General features: G+C 39.4%; 1 protein-coding gene across 2 annotated transcripts in view; it reads right to left on the reverse strand.

Annotated features, from left to right (window-relative positions):
• The window catches only part of slc39a11 (solute carrier family 39, member 11), a 186,505-nt gene that overhangs the window by 128,685 nt on the left and 33,246 nt on the right, over positions 1 to 24,574 (reverse strand). For both annotated transcript variants that reach the window (XM_085170430.1, XM_085170429.1), the window contains exon 4: positions 22,418 to 22,576. In XM_085170430.1, the coding sequence (XP_085026556.1) occupies positions 22,418 to 22,576 (159 nt within the window). The remainder of the gene's footprint in view (positions 1 to 22,417; positions 22,577 to 24,574) is intronic.

Genomic DNA, 24,574 nt, shown 5'->3' on the forward strand with positions numbered 1-24,574 from the left:
ATGCTGGCTTTACTTCAAAAAGGCAGGTGGAAGAGTGAGTTAAAGGGCAAGAGCCAGAGAGAAACGTGCTTAATAAAACCGTGTGCACAGAGAAAAAGATGAAAGCATGTATGGCCAACTAAAAAAGCTCAACAAATCCATGACAGACAAAAGAATGAAAAGAAATAAATAAAACGGTAATAAATGAACACTGATAAAATTTTCTGTGTTGTGTGTTGCTGTGCATGCGTGTGCATGCGTGTGCGTGCATCTGCTACGTGTTTAAAAGCTTTGAACACACTGATTAATTTGAATACTGGGGGGCGTGGGGGGGAGGTAACAGGTTTGTGACAGGTGCACTCAAGGGTTTGAAACTGGTGCCATTCTTCTTGGTTATAAGGTGTCCAAATGAATTAATGTGCTTAATAGAATTACACAAATGTGTACATGTGTGAGCCCTTTGCATTAGCGCACACTGGTGAGAAAAAAAAACAAACCCTAGAAATGTCCTTTAAATACTGAAAAAGTCATTTTAATTTTCAGGAGACAGAAACGTTAATAAAAAGAAGAAGTTTGTTGTTGTTGAAAAATGAATGGCACACAAAGACTCGTGCCCTAATGTAAAAGTAAAAGTTTTCTGATGTTCAGGATGATTTATGATGCTATTCTCTGTCAGATCTATACTGTAACACTGGTGGATGCTCATATTAAAGATTGGACACTACACGCTACATCCACTCATTAAAGCACACACTTACAGGCTGCTTTAATTCTTTGCAATTTAAACAACCACGTGCAATGAACTTGTCATCTCAATGCCAATGAAATGGCAGATCTAGATTTGGACCAAGTCTCTGACCAATTTCAGTCAAGTTCCTGCCTTAAAAGTGACTTTGGTGTGTAAAAACAGCCTGACACACTCAGTCTGCTATCAGTGTGCGGTTCAGTGGGGTTCAAGCTAGCAATTTCATACATTCTGTTTGTGATAATATAATCGTTAACTATGATAAATAATCAAAAAGTGTCTGTTGCCATCCATTTTTATTTACAAATACCGAATTTCCCATTCATCAGAAATTATTATCATCTACTTACATTCTGAGTTCAGCCAGAACTTTGATTTAACGGCAAAATGACCCCAACAAATTTGGCAATCAGTCTGAGAGTGACTTGCATGCTCTAATTTATGGTCCAAGTTAGACCGTGATTGTTTGGGACAGGTTGCCTCCCATCAGGCGAGCTGCGCAATCAACCTTCAATGTGTGATCATTTTCAATCAGATTGAAAGCAGAGGTTGGACGGTGCTGCAACCTCTGGGCAACCAGATGTTTGCCACAACAATTTGTAATGTAATTACCCAGCAATCAACAATTTTTCCTACTTTCAAGGATGTTGCAGTCTTTTTTTTACTTATTATTTACTTAAAATAAGGTACAAAAACACCTTAGTTTATTATAGAGAATCCATCCATCCATTCATGTCTCCCTCATTCAGGGTTGCAGCTGGGTTGGAATCTATCCCAGCGGTCATAGATAGATAGGAGATAAATAGAGAGGAGGGGTACACAATCTATGGCAGGGTTAACTGGGAAAAAAAACTATAAAAAAAAACATAAAATCACCCTCAGTCTTTGTAAACCTTCCAGATCGACAGTGGGTTTCAGCTGTTTGCAAGTGAGTCAATTCTAACAATGGATCATCAACAAGGCAACAGCAATGTAGATGTAAAACCCTAATTAATGTTCATTCATGTCTTCCTACATGTAGCCCTGAGGCACATAATTCCATCTTCATGGTCCTTGGGCAGATCTGATGAGCTTATCTAAAACTAATTTAATTAATTGAATACGCTAAATATAAAAGTATCTAAGCAGGCAAGACACAATAAGATTAGCTCATTATGTTGGCAGAAACCAAAGTAACAGATGCAATAGTCCACAAGAGCATAAAATAAATCAAATTAAAAGGGCAACGTATTTATAAATAATGTTTCCAGCCTGGGATTCAAAGTAGAGTACTTACTAAGCAGCAGTCTCTATTTGATATAATCATCACGAACTAAATGAGATGAATATACATTTTTCTTTAGAATAGAATAGAATAAAATAGAACAGACTATCTTTTTATTGTGCATGTACTTTGATCATACCACTCTAGCAACATATATCTTATAATTAATTAATAAGTGAAAGATCACGACATACAATTGTGAGTGAGCATGACGACACAGGAGACATCAAACTCCTTCTCTTGTAAGTCCAAGAGATTTAGAGATGGTCACCTTTTTCGATATTCAGATTCTGATATTTTCGATTGTTATGCCAGCAGGCGGTAAAATGTAATCCACCTCTAACTTGAGGTTGTGGCAGTAAAAATCAAGTAGAAGCTATATGCTAACCACCATTAAGGTGAGCATGTTAATTACAACCAGTGGCTGGATCATTTGTGATAGCGACATTAGATACTATTGCACAAACAGGAGAAACATGCAAAGCCAGAGAGAAGTAGAGCAGCCAAAAAGGTCCAATGCAAACTTCTCCAGGTCAAGCTAACATGTCACAGGTCTATTGTAATGATGAACTGTATCGTATATCATATCTGAGAGTGCAATGTGGACAGAATACTTGGAGTTTTTAGTGAACATTGAAATAATAATGATAATTTTGCTTAAAATGTCCATCCCTAGTTGTTTGCTAGTTAGCTACATTTACCAAACATGTTTAAAATGGCCTAATTATGCTAGCTTCTAGTTGCACGGTTTTATTCTTGACCTCTTAATGTATAATGTCTGGTATTAATAATAGCTATCATAACAGCTATTATCATATAGTGTGCCTTGGTGCAGCCCAGGAGTTGTTCCACTATCTTTTAGCTCCTCTCCATTTATTTGAAACTTTTCCTGCCAGTGGACGACATGAAATAAGTACTGAGGACGACCATAAAAGGTGATTCGGATGCTCAACTTGGAGTTGGGAAAGGGTCAACTCAGGACCCATATACTTCGCATCACTAGCAGCTATTTTGCCCATCATCACTTGAAGTTAATGAAGGTCACTGATATTCTATGGTGGCCGCATTGCTGCTTGTCACTTTCTGGGTGGACGCCGCAATCGGCTCACATCTTATATCTGGGACGATCTGTTGAGGTCCTCAGTCTGGGGAAAAAAAGTTCTGTAAAATCTGTACTAACCTGAACCCACTTTATTTCCTATTAGAACAACATCAGCCAAAACCAGGAACAAGCCAAGAAAATGTGCATCGATTTGTTTTGTCTTGTGCTGGTGTGCACCCTTACTCGCATTACATTTTCTGGTTTCCAGAAGCACTAACTGTTTAAATGATCCAATCCCCAGACATACATATAAACACACACAAGGATGCAGGTACTGGAAATTGTTCAGGGCTGTGTAGACGATGGCACTAATGCGGCACAGATTCTGAATTTATTCCCAGCAGGGTCAACCTAGTAAAATATGCATACACTCATAATGCTACAAGGCCGTGTGAAGAACAGAGCTCATCAAACGGCATGTGCCACATTATCAAAGCTCAGTTTGGTTTAATGGTAACCCAAGCACAGCCATTAAGTTAGATGCAGGGTCTCTTAGCATCCCTATCTAACACAGTGGATGACTCCCAGTGTCAGCCATTTGACAGTCTAATGGGAGACAGGAGGAGGTTATTGCAGTCTGGATGAAAGAGAACAGATATGTTAAAAATCCAGGCAGCAAAATTTGGTCACAGGGTTGTCAGACTTGCTTTGAAATCCTCAGTTAAGATATTGCCTCTACAGCATATGGTGACAGGAGCTTTTATTACAGAAAGCAATATACCTTTATTTTTAGCAATGTTGTATAAAAGGGACTCCTTTCATTCTAACAGGTCATTTTCAAGATTTATATAAAACCAACAGTGTCTGCAGCCATTTCAAATTAAATCTTCTCCAGTGTTTTGTTGGATGAAAGAATAATAATAGCAGCAACTGGTAACAGGTCTTTTATTGCAAAGAATTGGAAGGTACACCCCTATGCAACAACAGCTGCATGAAAATGGTTTGTATGTTGTGCTTAGGATCACTGCTAAAAGGTAGCTTCCCAAATTACTAAACGACCATCTCGATAATATTTTAAGGGAAAATCAGTCCAAAAAAAGACCTAACAATCACAAGGATCAACAACTTTGATTCTTAGTTTAATACTACTTCAATTGCTGTTAGAGTAAGATGAGGCAGCAAAGCTACTTGGGTAGGAACCGGATATTTCACACCATGTTAGGCCTCAGTCACATGGAGGTTAGAGATTGGGTAGTTACCTTCTGGCAACCACTGCTCGCACGGAAAAAGTGGTAACATTATTTTTCAGTTTGTACTTCACTTGTCAAAGTTTCTCCACCTCTTGGAGAGCAACTATAGCAATCTGCTTACAATCAAAGCAATTGCAAAGAGGCTCATTACGCTTTAAATAGCATCATCCTCATGATTTCTTTTGCCCAGTATGAGCCAGTAAGCTGGGAAATATTTATTTTTCTATTGTAACCAGTGGCTGCCAGATGGTTGCTAACTTGTTCCAGGCATGCGTGAGGCCTCGAAAGTTTGGCCAACTTGAATTTTTGTTGGTTTTTTTAGCTATTGAGATGGTCATTTATCTACTTTACCACCAGAAAATATCTCTCAAATCGCCTCTTCAGCAGAGGAAAGAGAAAGATAGAGCAATTCAAATCATCAGTTAAGAGAACGTATTAGATGAAAGTCGTGTTACAAGTGTAGGCTGTTAGGGGAGTTCAGCTGCTCTGTAGGTGTACTGAACTGAAAACCACAAATAATATATCTGTCACAGTTGTAGGTGAGGGGCAATTAAGAATAAACACAGCAAAAGCAAATCCAGCGAAATCATCATCCTCATGATATTCTGAGAATTGGAAATCCAATCGTGAGACTAAAAGTCAGAGTATATTGCTGATCTGTACCTTTAAAGTGGACCTATAATGCTCATTTCTAACTCTGAATGCTTATTGTTGGACTTTTACTCCTGCCCATTGCGTTGGCTGCTGGGGGCGAATATTCACAGATTTCGAACAACACAGTTTTTACACGAGTAAGGGGCCTCTCACATACAAAATAACAACAGTTGTTTATTTAGTTGATGAAAAGAATGATAAAAAAATTACTCAGCAACAAAATTAATATGGGTTTGGTGAGACTGCATCATGGCAGCATATTACTCGAATGTAACATGCTGAAAACATTATTGGAAACTTTTAACATCCATCATGATTAGGGATGGGTATCGAAACCTGGTTCTTGTTGAGAACCGGTTCCCACTGTTTCAATTCCTTGGAATTGTTTGCCATTTTTGCAAACGATTCCCTTATCAATTCCAGTCGCCCCGAATGACGTCACCACGTTGCGGAGCGTCATTTACCTGGCAGGAAACATGGTACCTAAGCGGCTCAGAAGTTTGGTTATACTTTACGAGAACGGATGACTACAGGGAAACTTGCAATACTTGCAAAGTAGATATTTCATTTAAGGGAGGAAACACTATGAATATGCAAAAGCATTTGCTCACAAAACACGTGATGACCTTAAATGAATGTCGTGTTTTTAATTCTGCTCCGGACTCGTGAATCTCAACCCAGCAGCAGCGGTAACGTTTGCACGTCCTCTCCCGTTAATGCAGCAGGTAAATAATCACCTAACAGTGCATATTATGTTAGCGCGATCTGCCTTATTACAAACCTGCCATTACTGTGCATTTAGGTGACCATGATGAGACAGACAGAGTCTGGCTCAGATGCTGGCAGTTCTCGCTGCAGTCTACCGTTAGCGTCTCCTTTCAGGCCAGGATAGACGAATGTCACCGAGCAGTGACTAAGTTTGTGGTCAAAGGCTTTCACCCATTTACCACAGCAGATGATTTTCGGTAAGTGAATGTGTTTAATTGTAGGCAGTTACCAGAATACTGGATATTCTTGTGTAATTGCTACAGAATAATTTATGTTATACTTTGTTATTGCTACAGAAGAATATAATTTTATTATTTTACATTTACAATTTTTTCTCCTGGGGACCCTGTGACACCCTATTGAAGAGCCGTAGGTTGTGGATCTCTTATGATCTCACTGTTGGGTTTGTAAGGCCATGTTACTCCTAAATTTCTATCTTGTTCAAAGAGAAGATATAAAACAAAGTTCTAAGCTAATCGACTTTAGTGTTCTCCTTTTTTAAAAAGAATCGATAAAGAATCGAATCGTTAAACAGAATCGAAAATGGAATCAGAATCGTGAAAATCTTATCAATACCCATCCCTAATCATGATAAATGACAGAAAATAAAGGAAAACATTCAAGAGAAGTCAACAGTTTAATAGAGCACAAAATGACATTCTAATTGCTTGTTTTTGAAAAATTATAAGTGCAGTTTATCTCGTCATGCATCATCTTTGCTCCTCTCCATTTTTCAAAATTGCATAAAAGATATCTCCTTTGCTTTTTTCTGTTAGAATTTTCCTTTTTTAATTATTTCTAGAACACGAAAAATTATTATCTGTAAATACATTCTTGTATATTCAATCTAAGTAGCCGGCTGTTTGACAAATTATTCCCTCCTGTACTTAATTATGTTAGAATCCTAATACCCAGCTCAAATGAGATTTGAGCTCAAAGACCGATGACAACCTGGTCAATAACCGCAGCTGAGAAGAAGAAAATCACAAGTCAGCTTAACCACATTATTCCCTGTGGTATGTTAAGACGGTCCCTGCTAATCAAAGCTCAACAAGTCAGCTAAAGAGGATTTAAAGAAAAGAAAAAAGCAGGAAGAGAATTTCTCCAAACAACCATGTTTACTTCATTATGCAGTACAGTGTGAACAAGCAGAAGGCAGATTTCAGCTACATTTCATTATGCATGCAAAACAATGTACTACAGCCAGCTAAGCTCTTCTGTGCGGATGGTTAATAAAGATGCAAGACACCTGAACGAGAACAGGACGGGAACCTTCTACGACAGAGGGGAGTGTTTGACAGCAAACGTGGGTGGTATAAAAAAACAAGGAAAAGTTAAAGGAGCTAAGAGCTCCGTTCGAACTTCTCCAGATGGCCGTATTATTATAGACGTCCTCTTTTGCAGGGATAGTGTTTGTGAGGTCATACGTGTAAACAGAATCACAATCACAATCACAATCAATGTGCCAGGTCAGTGATGGCCCATCCAGAGAGTATACAAACACAGAATAAATATATATACGAGGAAAGGAATAACCATGAACTTGATTTATTGTTGTTTGTATCAGCTGAATTTGTCTTGTCAGTAGAAACAGCTGTGTGAAGCCTCCGGGATGTAAATGTTTCGATGTTTTGGGTCATTCAGAGCTTCTTTCAGCTAGAAAGCCTCAGTTAGTATCACAGCAACAGCCGGGGAGTCCTTAAACCCGTTTCTGATTTGTTAACCACACACTATCTGACACAATCACTACACATTAGTGCTGTGATTTGGGCTGTATTTGACCAATTAAAGACACACTCAGAGGGCACATAATGTCTTTCTTTTTCACTCTACACGGTAAGCTGACCGTGACTAGGTGCTACTGCTTTCTATCGATTCCCAGAGAGGAATACTCTACACTGACACGTTTTTATTTTTTCTGCTCTACCTTCTTGAAAAAAAGACCCTGCTAAATCTAAATCGGTAACAATTAGGTGAACTGAAGCGTGGCGATCTCTGCTCTGTGTGATTCTGACCCTGTTATTAGGGCCAAGCCCCACCACTGTCGCAGTCATATCTGAAGGCGTTTGAAGGTATTTTCCTGGCATGTTCACCAATGGAATATCAAGGTTCTTGTTATTCCCATTTTCAGAGACAATTCTGATGATTAGTTTTTTCACAGGAACTAAATGTGTGAGAGGGTTGGTGTAATAGATAATGGAGGAGTGGAAGTTCTTTCCTTAATCAATCTGTGCTCAGCTGGGTGTTTTATTCATTGATTTCCTCTTACTGTTTGTTTTTACTGACATTTCTGCTGTTAGACAGTGTGGTACTGTGGAAGCAGTTTATTTTTACTGTGTTTGTGACCTACCAAAAACATGTACTAACCTGGCATTATCACTCTTAACTCCACCATGACCAACAGCACAGAATACCCTGTAAACCTTCAGGCCTGTTAACAGCAATAAATGGTTGTGTTACTAACCCACTCTACTTATTAAGGCCCTTGGTCACGAGTCATCAGTTCTGCTGACAGCTCCATCTGAGTGGGAGGAAGAAAAGCAAGTAGGTGATATTAGAGAGGCCAAAAGAAGATAATGCTTCTTAAATGAATCGTTCTAATTTGAATAGGGAATGCCTCATATTTGCAAAAAGCAAGCTTTTATTTAATGGCTCCTTAATGGAAATGTGCAGATTCAGTCCATCTTAATCGACTGAATCCTATAATAAAGTCAGCAGATTGACGACCACAATAAAGTTCGTTTCATGGGTTCAGTTTTCTACAAACAACTCTTGAGACCGACTGAAGAAATTTGCTTAAATCGGTTGGTATTTCGTGTGCATCCATGTCACTCTCTCACCCAGTCACTCAAGGTGAAGGCTAGAGTTTTAAAACTATTGTGCAAAGTGTGGTGTTATTTTACTGTTAAAGAGATTTATTGTTTGGGACTTTCACGTTGAGTTACCATGACTAAAAATCCCAGTCCAGTAAATGTGTTTGCTGTGCTTTGGTCATTGTTAATCTTCCCCTCTTGGCTAAGTGCCCCCTGCACGCTGTGGACACAAACCGAGTTCTGGTGATATACTGTACAGTATGGTGTAATGTTCCCACCTCTGGCCAACACTTCCTTTATTCCTGAGGGCTATATGTTGCTATGGTGATGGTAGCTCAGGTTAGAAGAAGGAGGTAAGAAAGTAGCGCTGTGTTACTTCACGTGTAGAGTCACATCAGAGTCTCTTCACGTGTATTTTTTTTTCTCTCTTTTGCCTGTCCCGTTTGGCTCTTTTGCCATCAGAGTTATTGTCTAAAGGCGAAGAAAGATGCCCAACGGATTTACTTTACCAAATTGACCATCCCAGCTTTGCCGTAATGGTCCATTTGATTCACCTTTTATTGTTTATTTTATTTTCACTTGCTGAATACGGGACAGACTTGACTGGGGGAAAGAAAAGGGAGAAAGAAAGAGGGAAAGAAAAACAGCTGAGAAGAGGGACGGGGGAGAAGGGCAAAAAACAAAAACCAACAGAATAAGCAGAAAAAAAATACATATATTGATCACCTGGATCACCTGTTGAGAAAGAAAAAAGAAAACAAGCAGAAGAAAATGAGAGTAATAGAATAAACAACATCACAATGATATATGGCAGGGGTGTCCAAACTCCGGCCCGCGGGCCAACTGTGGCCCGCAATCCATTTTTAATTGGCCCGCAAGTAATTTTATAAATAGAATCGAATATGGCCCGCACTTCAACTTTTGCTTGAGTGTATTGCACTTCTTAGTTTTAACACCAGGGGGAGCTACTGTTGATCGAGGCAGTTGCTCCACCAAAAAGGACAATCACAGAAGAAATTTAGCCCAAGTTAGTTACTAAACATGGCAGAACCAAAGAAGCGAAAGGTAGAAAGTGAATGCAGAAAATTTCAGACATGGTGGGAGAGTGAATATTTCTTCAAAGAATTCAAGGGGAAGTGTGTCTGTTTGATCTGCATTGAAATTATGGCAGTTATGAAAGAGTATAATGTACGACGTCATTATAAAACCAAACATCAGGCCTATGCATCCTACAGTGCTGAGCGAGAGCAGAAATTAAAGCAAAGGGTAGCTCTCCTGCGGGGTAAGCAACAGTGATTTTTTTGTGCTCAAAAGGTCCAGGAAAAGGCTACAATAGCCAGCTATGAGGTCGCCCAACTCATCGCAAGACATGGCAAGCCTTTTTCAGATGGAGACCTCATAAAACACGGCCTCGTTAAAGTCACCGAAATAATGCGCCCGTCAACAACGTCAGCATGTCCAGAAATCCAGTTGTTGAAGACTTGTCAGCCAACACTGCAACTGTCTGATAAAGCTGTGCTTTTGATCTTTACTCCATCGCATGCGATGAGAGCACTGATGCCACAGACACCGCACAGCTGCTATTTTTTTTTTGCGGGGAGTGGACGAGCACTTTAGGTGAGTAAAAAATATATTCCACAGTACCCGTGTGTTAATGTGCAGGTACACATGCTTCAAATATCAATAATGCGCATCAATTCTGTCACTACCCTGCTTTTGCACACCACTTTCTTATATGCGCTTTTCTTGTTAACACACAGAGTACACACCGCTGTGCACTGCCCACGTACACGCAAAGTCAGCTGATCTCATCTGATGCAGATTTGCTCCTTGATCAAGTGACATTTGTCTGGATTTTTGGCACGAGTGGCGATCAGCACCGCGGCTGGATGTCCCGATTTACATACCCAGCGCAGCTGATACTGACCAGAATAATTTACTAAAATTATATGCACTCCTGTTATTAAGTCCAGTCCAGTCTGTTAATGTTGATAACAGTTTCAAACGAACGTTAATAGGTGTGTTGCTAATAGAGATGGCACGATACCACTTTTTTATGTCCGATACCGATACCGATATCATAAATTTGGATATCTGCCGATACCGATATGAATCCGATATAGTGTGTTTTTTAATCAACAAAACGTTTTTTTAATATCTTGCTGCATTTTGTATAAGTTTATACTCAAGTTTAAATAAATAACAACACTAAAGCTATTCTGTTATACCTGTATGTAAAAAATACACTGCGTCCAAAATATGTCATAGTTCAGCAACACTGATCAATCTAATAAAGTTAAACCTGCTCCATCCTCCCTATTCTGGTATTTTAAAGAGTACTTAGAAGAAATTTTAAGCAACCTAACTAATAGGGTTGCAAACTCCCAGCAAAAAATAAATAAAAAATAGGGAACCACCCTCCACCTCATGATGCTTAATCGATGTAATCAAATTTAATTTGATGCAGGGGGAAAATGCACAAAAATAAATTATTTTTCAAGAATAATTAAATAGATTCAACATCTTTCTTCAACAGAACTGCAGACTGCACAGATGGTATCTTCCCAAAGGAAAAAGTACTATAGCTTACTAGGGTATATTAGACTTAACAGTTACTATATACAGTAATGGACTTCTATATATTTTACACAAGATTAAAACTTTGGGTGTAAGAGTCAGATAATTATTTATTAAAAACTAGACATTTTAAATGAGAATAAGAAAGAAAAGTATGTCTTTGTGCCCCCTTTTCCCTGTTCATGCCCTATCGGCCCCCCTGGCTAAACTTTGCTAGATCCGCCCCTGCACAATTACCAGCCGTCAGCTACGTAGAAAAAGATCCTGGTGTAGAAAGTAATATTAAATAAATTCTAACAACAGCTTATCAAGCTTAAACGTGGTTTCCACGTTGGTTTCCTCTTTCTGGTGAGAAGTGGGCCAAAAACTAAGAAGAGAGACGGACTCGCGACAGAAAAGCCGATCAGCTGATCATTAAGCTGTTTCACGATTGAAGCAGCAGGAGAGAGAGAGAGAGAGGCAGTCGCTCCAGGTATGGTTGTTAAGCTTAACGTGGGAACGCTTTACAGACATTCAGAGATGAACTTACACACTTGCTTTACTTCTCTCTGGGAAAACTTCCTCATAGATGAAATGCTGGTTTGGTAGCAAGGCTACAAATACACACAGCCGCTCTATCACGTGATGCACACTGCTGCTAAGTGCTACGGTTATGAGCGGAGTTACGCCGCGTAGCAAGTTTTGTGAGGTGCTTTTTTGATATTTAATGGATCGGATTACATTTTTTATTTCTCGCCGATATCCGATCCAGTAATTTGGGTCAGTATCGGACCGATACCGATACGTAATATCGGATCGGTCCATCTCTAGTTGCTAAGCCTAATAACTTAAATAACAAACTTGAAATGTGCCCTTCCCATTTTCCCCTTTATTGTTTTTTCTCTGTGCTGTAAATCTTCTGTCTAAGAAGAAATCTGAGGCTGCTGTTCTGAGAATGAGCTACCAAAGCTTTTTCTGAATAAATCAATAAAGATCCATTTATGGAAAGCTGTGATGAAGGCAGTTTTGTCTTTAATTATATTCAACAATATAATATATTCGACCACTTGTAAGTGATTTTTCTAACTTTAATACACTAAAGTTAAGGTTATATACCTATTTTCTAGTAAGTGGCCCAGCCCCTCCTATATTTTTATGTATGTGGCCCTCAGTGAAAAAAGTTTGGACTCCCCTGATATATGGGAATATGACAGTAAATACTAAATATTAAACATTATTGTGCAGCACGTAAGATCACACAGTGTGCTTTGAGGTAGGAGCCAAAAAGGGTGTAGTTTGTGTGTGTGATCACCCGTGTGTACACCTGTGAGCATGGATGTGTTCATGCTGGCTCTTCACGTGTATTGTTAGAGAAGCACATGCGAGAGTTTGAAAACCAATGAGTGAAAATGGAACAGAAATGCTCTGCTCCTTTTCTTAATACTCTTGCTCTCTTTATCCTGCCTTAAACTCCATCAATTCTTTCAAGGTCAAGTGCCACTGCTTTCTAAAACCATGTAATCCTGCAATGACTTGCTCCCATAACATTTCTTCTCTCTTAGCCTTCAACCAAAGGACAAAAGATGGACAAAAACTGACAAGAGCTTTAGTAGAACTGAATTCAAGACTTCCATTTCTGTGTTTATCCAACTACTAATAAAACTCAGGAGAAAGCAAAAACAGGTGATTTGTAATCATAGGTTCTTACTGACATAAGGTCAGGTCAGTTTCTATACACTGGTTTCAGACTGAGGGCAGAAGAGCAAGGCTCATACACAGAGTCGAGAACAAGAAAAAGTGGAAGAGTTTTAGACACGACACGGCAAAGTAAGACTTCCATGAAAAATAGTGCAAGGTAAGGTGATGTTACTGAGATGAACCCTTTGGATCAAAATCCATGAACCCACAGAGTAAAACACTGTTATATTATCACAGTAGGATTACCATGATAGTGATACTCAGTCCACCACAAGACAATCATAAACACGTCATGATGTTGGAGTGACTCAAGTAGAGGACATAACCCCCCCAAAAAACAGAGGCAATAAAGTGAAAGAGTCTTGAACCACACCTCATTTCTTTACATGTTTCCTTCAAGGAAGGAGGCTTTCTTGTAACTGTTATTGGACCTGATCATTTACAGAGGAATGGCTTTTGATTGTTTGTTTGTTAAGTCCCTTAACACTGACTCACTATGAATAATTAAAGCATAAAAAGGCACCTAACTCAAGGGGTGAACCAGTGTTGTGTCTACACAGACAATTTAGCAAAGAACCAATTTTAAATTGTATCATTAGACAGTTTTGTGTTACTAGCAGCCTGTCACAACAGCATATCATTGTTCCCATTTCTTCAGATGAATTTGTGAAAAATACAAAAGACAACACAGTTTTCCTGGCATAAAATCATATTTTTGCAACAAGAATGTGATTCACTAACAGTTATTACAAACACAAAAAACCTGGCCTATCTCTGCATGGTGTGCTGTTGCTATCTCAGGGATCTGATCCACCATGCAATACCATGTGGAAAGTGTCTGATAGGCATCAACATGACAATGATCCTAAACACACAGACAATGCAGTAAAACCATATCTGGATAGAAAAACACACAGGAGAATAGGGCCGTTCGATATAACGATATATATCGGATGACGATATAAAAACGTCTAACGTTTCATTTTATGCTATTGTTTGTTTCGTGGTGTCGCAAAATAAACCGTTTAAGGCAATATTTTTTCATCGTTTTGATGGTCACTGTAGTGGCTATATTAATTTCTTAAAGTTCTCTCTTTCTTTTATATTTAATATAACCACACTGCTGATGGACAAGCGCCTGTTTTTATGCGTTGTGGTTAGCAACAACGATGGTAACACCATCGCGTGTCCGCTTGTTTATGTACCACATAAACCTTTCACAATAAAGCTCAAGATCCTGTTGAGACTAGGGATGGGCATGGCACCGGTTCTGACATAAACGGTAGTAACCAGACCGAAAAGCAGCGCACATTTCGGTGCTTTTTTTTTTCCTGAGCTGTGATACACTTTGAATTCTAGCCAATCATTTTACGTTTCCTAGGATAGTAGGCGGGCCCAGGTACGTACGTTCTTTTAGAGCAGAGCTACAGATTAAAAATGTCCAAGGCGAAGCGGTCAAAAGTCTGGCTGTACTTCACAGCAAAATATGCAAACTCAGCAGCCTGCAACAAGTGCTTTAAGCTGATACTGTGATACTGTCAAAGGAAGTAACACCTCAAATCCGATGAAACACCAGGCGACGCGTTTTTTTTTTTTAAGCCGAAAAATGCGCCATATTTGATAGCTTGCTGCGAGACCTCACATCAAGCACATCTACTGCGGGTGTGGTGCCTGTTATCGGACCCGGAGTTAGCAACATCCCCCAAAAACCCGAAGAGGAGAGTCCTGGCCCCTAGCCCTGCCAGTGTAGCAGAAATGATGACGGATGATGACGGATGACGATGGCAGCAGCAGCTGTTCTACACTGCGTGAGTAGCTTAATGTTGTTCGTGTGTAATTTACGTTGAGTAGGCTAACCACGTTATTACATTAATGCATGTAAGGTGAACTAGCAAACACCATCGTAGTTACATGCGGCTGTTTTCTTGTTTGATGGCAGATACTCCCTTCACCCTGGCCAAAAAGGCTAAAATGACCAAATAAAAAGTGGAAAACAGTTAAACATGAGAGGTTTTTGGACAAAGTTTGTGTTTTTTCCATTGTTTAAGCACCGGTTCGAGCACCGTTTAAGTACCGGCACCGTTTCAAAAGTACCGGTTTGGCACCGGTATCGGATAAAACCTAAACGATACCCATCCTTAGTTGAGACTTTTCAAAATAAAATGAATCACGTGAAAGAGCAGATTATTTACGGATGAGAATTAAAAAAGAGCTGCCAGGTGCTAAAAAATAAACCTTAGATTCAAACGTTAGAACAGGCTTTTCCCCGCAGCACCCTGTGTAATAAATACTCACAAAGAAAACGGCGGCCGTTACAACTTATGTCTAAAAATGTATTGTTTCATGAATCGGTTACTCCAGCTGCATGACGCGCAGCTGGAAACACTTACCGCAAGTCGAGCTGCCCGAGATTCACAGAATTTACAGAAAATGTTACATTTTTGTGATTTATATCGTTATCGGGACGATAGAATTCTTATATCGGGATATGAGATTTTGGTCATATCGCACAGCCCTACTGGAAAGTGTCTGATTGGCATCAACATGACAATGATCCTAAACACACAGACAATGCAGTAAAACCATATCTGGATAGAAAAACACACAGGAGAACACTATTGGTCAAGGACTGGCCTCCCCAGAGCCCGGACCTCAACATTACTGAATCATTGTGGGATCATAGTGACCAAATATAGACTTTCAAGCTCGACAGAACTGTTTGTGCCTTCGATACTGCATTCCCATGTACGTTTGCACATGTTTCAATAAATTGATGCACACATTTCCCAGCTTCCTAGAAAAATATATAAATATTTGCACAGTAATGTAGTGCTTTATCACCGTGGTTACATAATATCATTGTTTTCAAATCTAATAATGTGCCAGTTCACCTAATTAGCCCTGTGATTAGCTTTCTGTCATTTTCCCTTTGTGAGTTTGTTCTTCACAACAAATTAATAAACTTCCAGTTGTCCTCATGTATTTCATAATTGGCACCACAACCAAGAACAGTACCACCAGAGTATTGATAAGCTATCTAAAGGGATAATGGGATGATATATTGCCGTATTCATTATTTTGTGTCATTGCTCTTATAAAGAATAGAAAACAATTCCGCATTCTTATTTCACAAGGGATGGTTGGAAGGATGGAATAATGAAAGCTGTATATAATCCCTAATCAAAACATGGAATAGGATAGACTTATTCCTAGACTACAAGTCACCATTTAACATACATTTATTTCATCCTCCCTGCATTCACATTCAAGTAAATCCAGTTTAGAAACACCAGTTAACTGAAAACTGATTTTTTTCTACTGTGGGAGGAAGCTGGCGGACCCGGTTGCTCTTTGGTTTGCACTCATTGCTCAGACACACTTAACCTGGTGCATTGTGCTTGTAGCAGTGATTGTCCGGGCTGAGAAAGAAATTTAATGTCAAATAAATCAATAAATAATGAAATCAGATGTGTTGTCTTCAGGACATCTGCAGCAATAACACCATCTCTTTTAATCTAATACTAATTACTCAGCAATTACTTGGCAGGTGTGGAGGTTTATGGCTTTCATTATTCCAGCTCGTGCTTTTTTGATGGAACAAAAACAATCCACCCACAGAGGGTTTATGAATAAACACTGAACCTGCATTACATGCTTCTGAAAACAATTTCTTCTTAGAAACTCAGTTATTAATCATGCCCTTCATATTCCTTTAGTTGAAGAGGTGTAAAGCGAAGATGCATGCGAAGAAAAATGTCTTACTGGAACAGATTTACGCTGTCTTGGTCATTTGGTTTTATCACCAAGCTGAAAGGCTCTGTCAGGTCCTTCCTGCTGTCTGCCAACGTCACTCCTCTTAACCATCGTCACCCTGTTCCCATCCCTTATCACCGTCATCGTTCTCTCCCTGTCAGCCCAAACCCCCCCCTCTGTGTCCATCTTACCCTTTCCCAGTTGTTCTTCTTATTCAGCTTCCGTGTTTGTTGAAGAGCCAGTAAAAGTCAGGCCAGCAGCAGCTGTCCAAACATGGATGGCCCCCCACGGGTTCCTAGTTGATTTCCTGCAAGCTATTACTATTGCCCAACATTTCCACTACTGTCACCATGGTGCCAGTCGTTGGAGGGGGGCTGAACTAGCAGTGCGAATATGTGATAAAATGAAAATGAAGGAGAGCTTCAGGGAGCTGAGGAGAAACTACGAGACTGGAGAATAAGAAATAAAAATGCCCATGAAGAATAAAATGAGAAATGTAACGGTTTAAGAAAACAAAAGTCAAAAAGTCTGTGAAGGTTCTCAGTCATCCAGGTCATCGTAGTCAAAGGAGCTTGCAAAGAAAAGCATCTGGACTTCTTTAAGTTGCTTGAAGACGTTTCACCTCTCATCCGAGAGAGGTGAAACGTCAAAAGTCAAAAAGGATACGTAATAAAAGTCCACTTGTGGTTCTATGTATGTTGAGATCAACAGAAGACAAATGACTGCCAAGACATTCAAAGATCCTGCAGTCTGTCCATCTTACAGTAAGATTGAACAACAGGAACAGCAAGACAGACGGTCGAGCTAACTACTAGAAACTGCTAAAAACATAGCTTTAAACACTTGCAGACTGAAACTCCAAACCTTTACTTGCTAAAGACATAACAGTCCAGGCATGTGGGGCAGTTTACACCAATACTGTTCACAACATTCAGTTTGACAGACTCAAAAACATGTTTTAGGGTACTGGACCACCACATGCTGCCAACTTAATCCCTCATCACTTAAGACTATCAAACACAATTAGCAAGGCAAAGAAGCAGCATGAAAGCTCACTTGCACTATTCTAGGTTTGAACCTGCATGCTCTTTTCTCTCGCAGCTACAGTTTCTTCTCCACCCGTCCATCCTTTTTCACTTATTCTTATCAGGGTTACGTAGGGTTCGAGCCTTTCTCAGCTACAATAGGGTACAAGCCAGGGTACATCCTGGGCAGGTTGCCAGTCTTATGAGGGTTAATGACATCTAATATGACACTACATACTGCTTCCCATCTGGGTGAAGGACACTCACAAAAGAGACTATTAATCTCAGTAGTTTCAAATTCTAGTTTTAAAAAAGGATTCAATGAAAACATTCTTCCAAAAAATATTCCCTCATTTATTGAAAGGGAAAGTTGCTGTCAACTGTCCACTATCTGATCTAATGACTGTAGAGGCCAGGGCATTTTCATACTCATCAAACCACTCGTTGACCCTTCATGCTCTGTGAATGGGATTCTGGAAAACACAAGTCCCATCAGCATCAAGACGTTTCATCAAACGGTGATCACGGGTGATCACGCTGAAGAACTTTCCATTTACTATCAGTGCCCCACCATCTAAGAGGACAAGTTAATCCAAAACAACCACTCAACCACTGCATTCATGATCCCCCAGATCTTACTGAAGGGTTCAACACTCAGGTTTTTTATTTAATCTGTTTTCCGATAGACCAGATTTGACAAAAAAACCTGAAGTTAAAAAAGAACAGGCAGCATCACAGCTGCTGTTCAACACCGTCTTCCATTCCACTCAAATGTGAAATAACACTCACCATGTCTGATTTTTGAATGCCCACTACCTAATTATCTAGCACTTTGCTTTAGCAAAAGGTTTTTTTTTAGTATTTATAGTTCCATGAGTAACCATTTTCTATCTATTTTGGGTCCCTTGACGCTCATACTAACACTGGCAGGGACGCTGTGTACCCACCTGCTAATTTCCTGGATTTAATGATGTGAAATTAGGGACCACGTTTGTAGAGAAAACTCGCCCACAAATCGAACACAGCAGGTCGTCTTACATGGTAATTAGGAAGTGTTAAATTAAGTTTAAGCTTTAGCAAATCTCTCGAATTTGCATTTCCACAAGCAGGTTTGTAAAGTTGTCAAGAGTTTGATGAGCCCACCTTAGAACACATATATGCATCAGAAGTCTTACAGCAGGAGATAGGACCAGATTATAAAGGTGTTCTTGGGAGAACACCAGGATGTATTTCATGTTGTTTCCAAGTGCATAAAAGAGTTATCTAGTTGATCGCTATCTACAGTTTACAATGTACTCTGTGTGTTATGGTGTGTCGAGAATACAACAGATTAAAAATTCTTTACAGCTCTGAACTCTTTTCACAAACATGTCCCTGCTGAAGCTCTGAAAAATGTTTTTGTTTGCCCATTGCTGTACCTGCCCTATTACTAAGACTACCAGTGGAGTACAGGTATTAAACTGCTGCATGGGTGGCTTACAGAAAGGAAGGTCAGCAGCCCAATTAGCCCCTGCTGAAATGCGAAGAGGTGAAGTGATGGAGTGAAAGACAGGCAGTAAATTATAACATTAGGTGTTTCTTTTTTTTCTCTTCTCCCAAGCAGTAATTGCTTTTTGTCCTGGTCTTATAGAAACGATTTTTTTTCCTCCAGGAAGAGAAACATTTATCTCATTTGATTTAGGATGGGAGCGTTCACCACCATTAAATGATCCTAAAACAAAAGGAGTTGCAGTAGCAGTAATGGGACAATGTGTCGGTCTGCACACAGCAGGTGAGGAGAACAGGAAGTCCAGTCATATCTGCCATTTAACTGCTCAATTTTCAAAGTAAAAACCCTAACCTCATTAGTGTTATACTACTGTCCTGTCGTAACCATTTGCATTTTTTCTTTTTTTGCACAAACAAGAAAATTAGAAAAACTGCTCTCTAATGTCCCTCATTTATTCTGCAGGCTGTATCTGAAAGATGACATCACCAATTGGCCACAATCCTCTCGTGAAGCCTGAGTGGTTTTGCAAAAACTGGAGGGTGGATCTCCCTTAGAAAGCGAAGAATAGTATTGGCCTTTCATTCACAAGGTATGCTATCTCTTAAGAACAAAAATCCATTAGGAAAACATACTGACGCCATAGATCAAGGGAGCTTTGGGTTGTTTTGCAGTAGACGTTTATACAATCCACCGTTTGACAGAATGAAGGTTTGAAGCCTTTTAAGGTGCTTCCACAGTGGCTTCCATTTTCCAACCCAGAGGCTATGTCTATCATTTATATACAGCCTATTACTCTTCCCTGATTTCTTAGTATTGAGATGGTCCCTAACTTCATTACCTTTCCCTCACATCAAGTTGCCAGGTTTTAATATCGGATTATGAAGTTCAAATACGCCACGCAACAACAGTCAAGCTTTATCCTGCACAATGACACAACTCTGCTGATAACTGAATGAAGGTTATGAAATCTGAACTTAACTGATGGTCTTAATATCAAACCCTAAAAATACAACCCTTGTGTGTTTTCTACATTTTCAAATGTGCATCGTAGATTTGATCAAAGTCGCACAACCAAATGTTTGAACGCATGCTTTTCATCACCCTCGCTTTCACTGTTCGTCATCCTCACCGGGATATGCGTGTACGCTGTGTTTATGCGAGTGCGTGTCATCTTATATCAGTGTGCATGACAGCGACGTTATGCACTCCTTCATATGTAATTCAAGTGATTGCTTCTGTCCTGGTGTGACTGCAGGAGCTTAAGGCAACAGCTGTTCTCTGCTGCTCTGACTGTTGTGGCTGCATCCCACATCTCCCCACTCCACTACTGTCACTCCACATTCCTGTGCTGGCGCATGTCTGAAGGCTCAGACCTGTTTTTTGTATCATTAGAGATTGCAAAAATCTGCATTAACAAGACATGGGCGTTTTTGGAAAGGGTTAAAGGATCGTTATTAAAAGTTCAGCTGTACAGATCAGCTCTGTTGTAATTTGTAGAGGTTTGCAGATCTCTGTCAATGTTTTACACATGTTCATATTCTCTCTGTTTCTTTTGAAGAAAGCTGAGAAACAGGCTGAGTTGAGAAAGTAATAAATGACAAACCACCTACAGAATTAACCTTTCCATCATTATAAATCTGTTGGACTGAAGTTATTTGAACACCTTTTCCTGTCCTAAACATCACACTTGTGTGAATTTAACTTATTCTGTGAATCTATTCTTCTTGGGACGAAGACTAAAAGAAGGCTAAAGCATAAAGACAATAGCCAAGTGGATCAAGTCTGTTTCCAAATGTCTTGCTGACACTCATTCAAGCTGCAATCTGGGCAGTTATTAGGCTGGGTCAACACCTTTGCCATGTTTCTCGAGTTGTTCTCCAGCAGTTTTAAGCATGATGGGATCTGCCGCGGGTGGGGCCACTGCCATCTGGGAGAGTCGATCCAACGCGGGATAGTGCTTGCTCTGCCAAAGTTTAGGTGGGCTGTACATGTCAAAGCGATAATCACTTGAATGCCAGAACCCGGAGCTGTCAAGCAGAACACTGGCTTTTAACGAGATGATCAATATCATTCACTTCACAGGTCAGTGGTTTAATGTTGTGGCTGATTGGGGTGCATCTCTTCTTTATCTACCTCCTCTATCTATGCTCAGTGCACTCCTAGTATTGAAAGCTCCAAAAAATCCAATTCCTTTAATGGCAACTTGACGCTAGCTCCAAAAATGATTTAAGCTCCCATTTTAAAATCACCCATTTCTATATTTACCCATTTAAAGTTTTATTAAGCCTAAAAGTTAGCTAAAAAGTTAGCTTAAAGTTTGTTTTGACTGAGGTGTCAGTCATTTATATACCATTGAAAGAAGTAGAAAAAAATGAGAAAAAATAAGCTTATAATTTGTCTATGGAAAAAAGCATGCAAATAACATAGTCTGAAAGAAACTGTAATTAATAAATGTCAGGGTAATGTCTCCATTTATGGAACCACAGTTCCATGATATTGCTTTGATTTGTTTTTCATGGTTACGTTACACAAGCTCTTTTCTTGGGTCTATCAGGCTTACAGGTGTGCTGGCCTTTGGCAAAAAAAAAAAGTGTATCAATATGCAAACAGTGAAGTATTTCAAAAGCTATCATCTACAAAAGTTCCCAAGCAGGCAACAAAGAACTTTATATTGATTAATCCTCCGAGATGCATTCTACTAGCTTTGGCCCAAACTCATTTTCTCTGTCATGTTTTCTATTCTTCAACCAGCAGTTGCTCTCAGCAGCAATTATGCTATTATCTAAACCACACAAAAGACCAGTGCAGGCAAAGTGGAACAAAACACAATCTTGGTCCTTTTAACAACTACGTGTTGCCTCAGGTAACATTAGGCATTTCTGCAGACCTCTCAAAGGAAGATGGGTGGCAAATCTGTGCCAAGATTCAACTCTTTCCTGAGTAGAAAGCTCTGTTCTCTGCTATTGTATCATAGAATATCTGTATGCATGTACTAAATTTCAATACTTTAATTATAAGAAAACTGCAATGCTACTCTATACCCTCATAGAAATTTCATCTGTATTAACCTCACTGACCTTGTCCTCAAGGTTTCAAATTCAGATATGCCCTATGTAGGTTAAGTGGGTGTTTCTGTTTATTTCTGCATGGAACTCAATTCTTCACATTCACACCACAGTATGTCCTCCATTTCTTCTTCTTTCCCTCATGAATTATCAATAGCTTGCTCCCGTGCGTGGTGATAAGTCTTTGAAAAGTGACCGTGAATACATATAAGCAGACATTAAGAATTAATCAGCCCCTGCTACATTCACATCACCACAAGAGTATCTTTTGTGCTCTTCAGGAAACATAGAATACTGTATGTGTCAGAGTTCCTACCAGGAAGGGCATGGCAAGGTCAGCGAAGTAAACAAACGCGGCCCCCAGTGTAAATCCTACAGCCACAGGCACGAAAGCAAATGAGCCGTACTTCCCAGAATCCTCCGCCATGTCGATGGCTGGTGCCAGCAATGACCAATAGGAAGCAGCCAGCATTACCTGAAATACACAGAAAAAGAGGGCAAAGGGGAAATTTAAAAAAAGAAGAAGAATATGAAGCTTGGATTTTTGTGTACTTTTGCTTTCAGTCCAAAAATGCTGTCAGGTTAGAGGAAAAAGGAAAAGGATGGAGGATGCCCTATAGTGCTGTAAAGTCATGAGTCACCCCTCAATTCTTTATATTTTGTTAGGAAAATGGAAATGATGAAGTGATTTACTGAAACATGTATAAACATATACTACACGGAAATCCATGGAAATAAATTATTTAGGGCAATTCAATCCTTCAACACAGCCTGAACACTCCGAGGCAAGTTTTCTTGTCATTTCCTGAAGTAGTTTTCAGGAATAGTTCTCCAGGCTTCTCTTAAGGTTTTTCACAGGAGCCAAACGTTATTGTAAGCTTTTTTTTTTTAGTGGTCTTAAGTGATAGTTCTTCAGGTGTTCAGAAGCGCTTTCAAAGTTCTTTGGATTTTGGCTGCTTTTTTACTCATTTTCAGTCCGGTCCTTGCAACAGTAAATCCTTGCACTCAACTCAAGGGATGAACTAGTGTTGTGTATATCTGTAACTGATGATTTAGCAAATAACCAACTGTTAAAGTGTTACAATATGTTAAACATAGGTTGACAGGCAAAAAGAACTACTTATCAAAAACTCTGCATATTTAAGCAACAAATGTCCAAAAGGAAACCCAGTTGATCCATCTACTGTTCACTGAAGCCTTATCAGAAATGCTGTGAGTGGAAGGGTGACTTCCAAGAAGCATTCTTAAGAAAGAGAAATGGGGAGAAAAGACTCAGGTATGCCAAACATGAAGACTGGGGTGAAAAATCGGTGGCAACAGGTGTTATGGAGTGATGACTCTAAATTTGACATTTTTGGTTCAAATCATTGTCAACATGTAATGGGTACAACAGTGAGTGTCTACAGCTATCTGTAAAACACAGTGAAGTTCTATCAGAGTTTGGAGCTGCATTTCAGACAGTGTTGTTGGGGATCCTGTTAAAATTGATCGGCATATCAACACAGAAGAGTACTCTCAGATTTTCATCACTCATACAACGCCAATACACCAACTGATAAAACCACACCAAGATAACTTTTTTTTTTTTAGAAAAACACACATGATGGAACACATTCAGTCATAGAGCGATGCCCCCAGAGCCACAACCTCAGCATTATTGAAGCAGTGTAAGATCATCTTGACAGAGAATGGCACAAAAGGAAGCCAACATCCCATCCTTCAAGAAGTCTGGAGAGCTATTCCTGAATACTGTGTAAAGAAATTAAAAGAAAGCTTGCCCAAGACAGTTCAGGCTATGCTAAATAAAGATGATGATGCCAAATATTGACTTTCAACTCACCAGAATTGTACAAATGCTCGTTTCCCACAACCTGCATCATGTTTGTATGTTTTTAATAAATCAATGCACCAATTTTCCATTTTAAAGAAATAATGGATGACAAGACTTTTGCACAGTACTGTAAAGCTGTCCGTGTAAGCCAATCAAGACATAAATTTAAACTTGGCAGAAAGAAAGTTATAAAACAAAACTATCAATCAAAATCTTTCCATTAAAAATCTTCAATCCCAAGAGCTGTTTTATAAAATCCAAAACAGTGTGACCTATAGATACGGAAGAGGATTAGGGCCACTGGGGGGAAAAAAAGTGGGCATGTCTTTTTTTTCCCTCTTCTTTTCCTGAATTCTGAGAAAAAAGTCAGAATTCTGACTTTTTTCTCAGAATTCTGACTTTTTTCTCAGAATTCTGACTTTTTTTTTCAGAATTCTGACTTTAATCTCAGATTTCCGACTTTTTTCACAGATTTTTTTTCCAGTGGCCCTAATCCTGTTCCGTATATAGAGGCTATCATTTATTAATATCAGATTTATCTTATGGAGATTTTTTAGTTGGTTTCATTTTATTGCTTCTTTTCTTTTCTGTCGCAGTATGGCAGATGAAACTCTGGTGGCAGTGACACTGATCTTTTCAAAT

This window comes from Neolamprologus multifasciatus, chromosome 8 (genome assembly GCF_963576455.1).
Source record: "Neolamprologus multifasciatus chromosome 8, fNeoMul1.2, whole genome shotgun sequence".
Lineage (NCBI taxonomy): Eukaryota > Metazoa > Chordata > Actinopteri > Cichliformes > Cichlidae > Neolamprologus > Neolamprologus multifasciatus.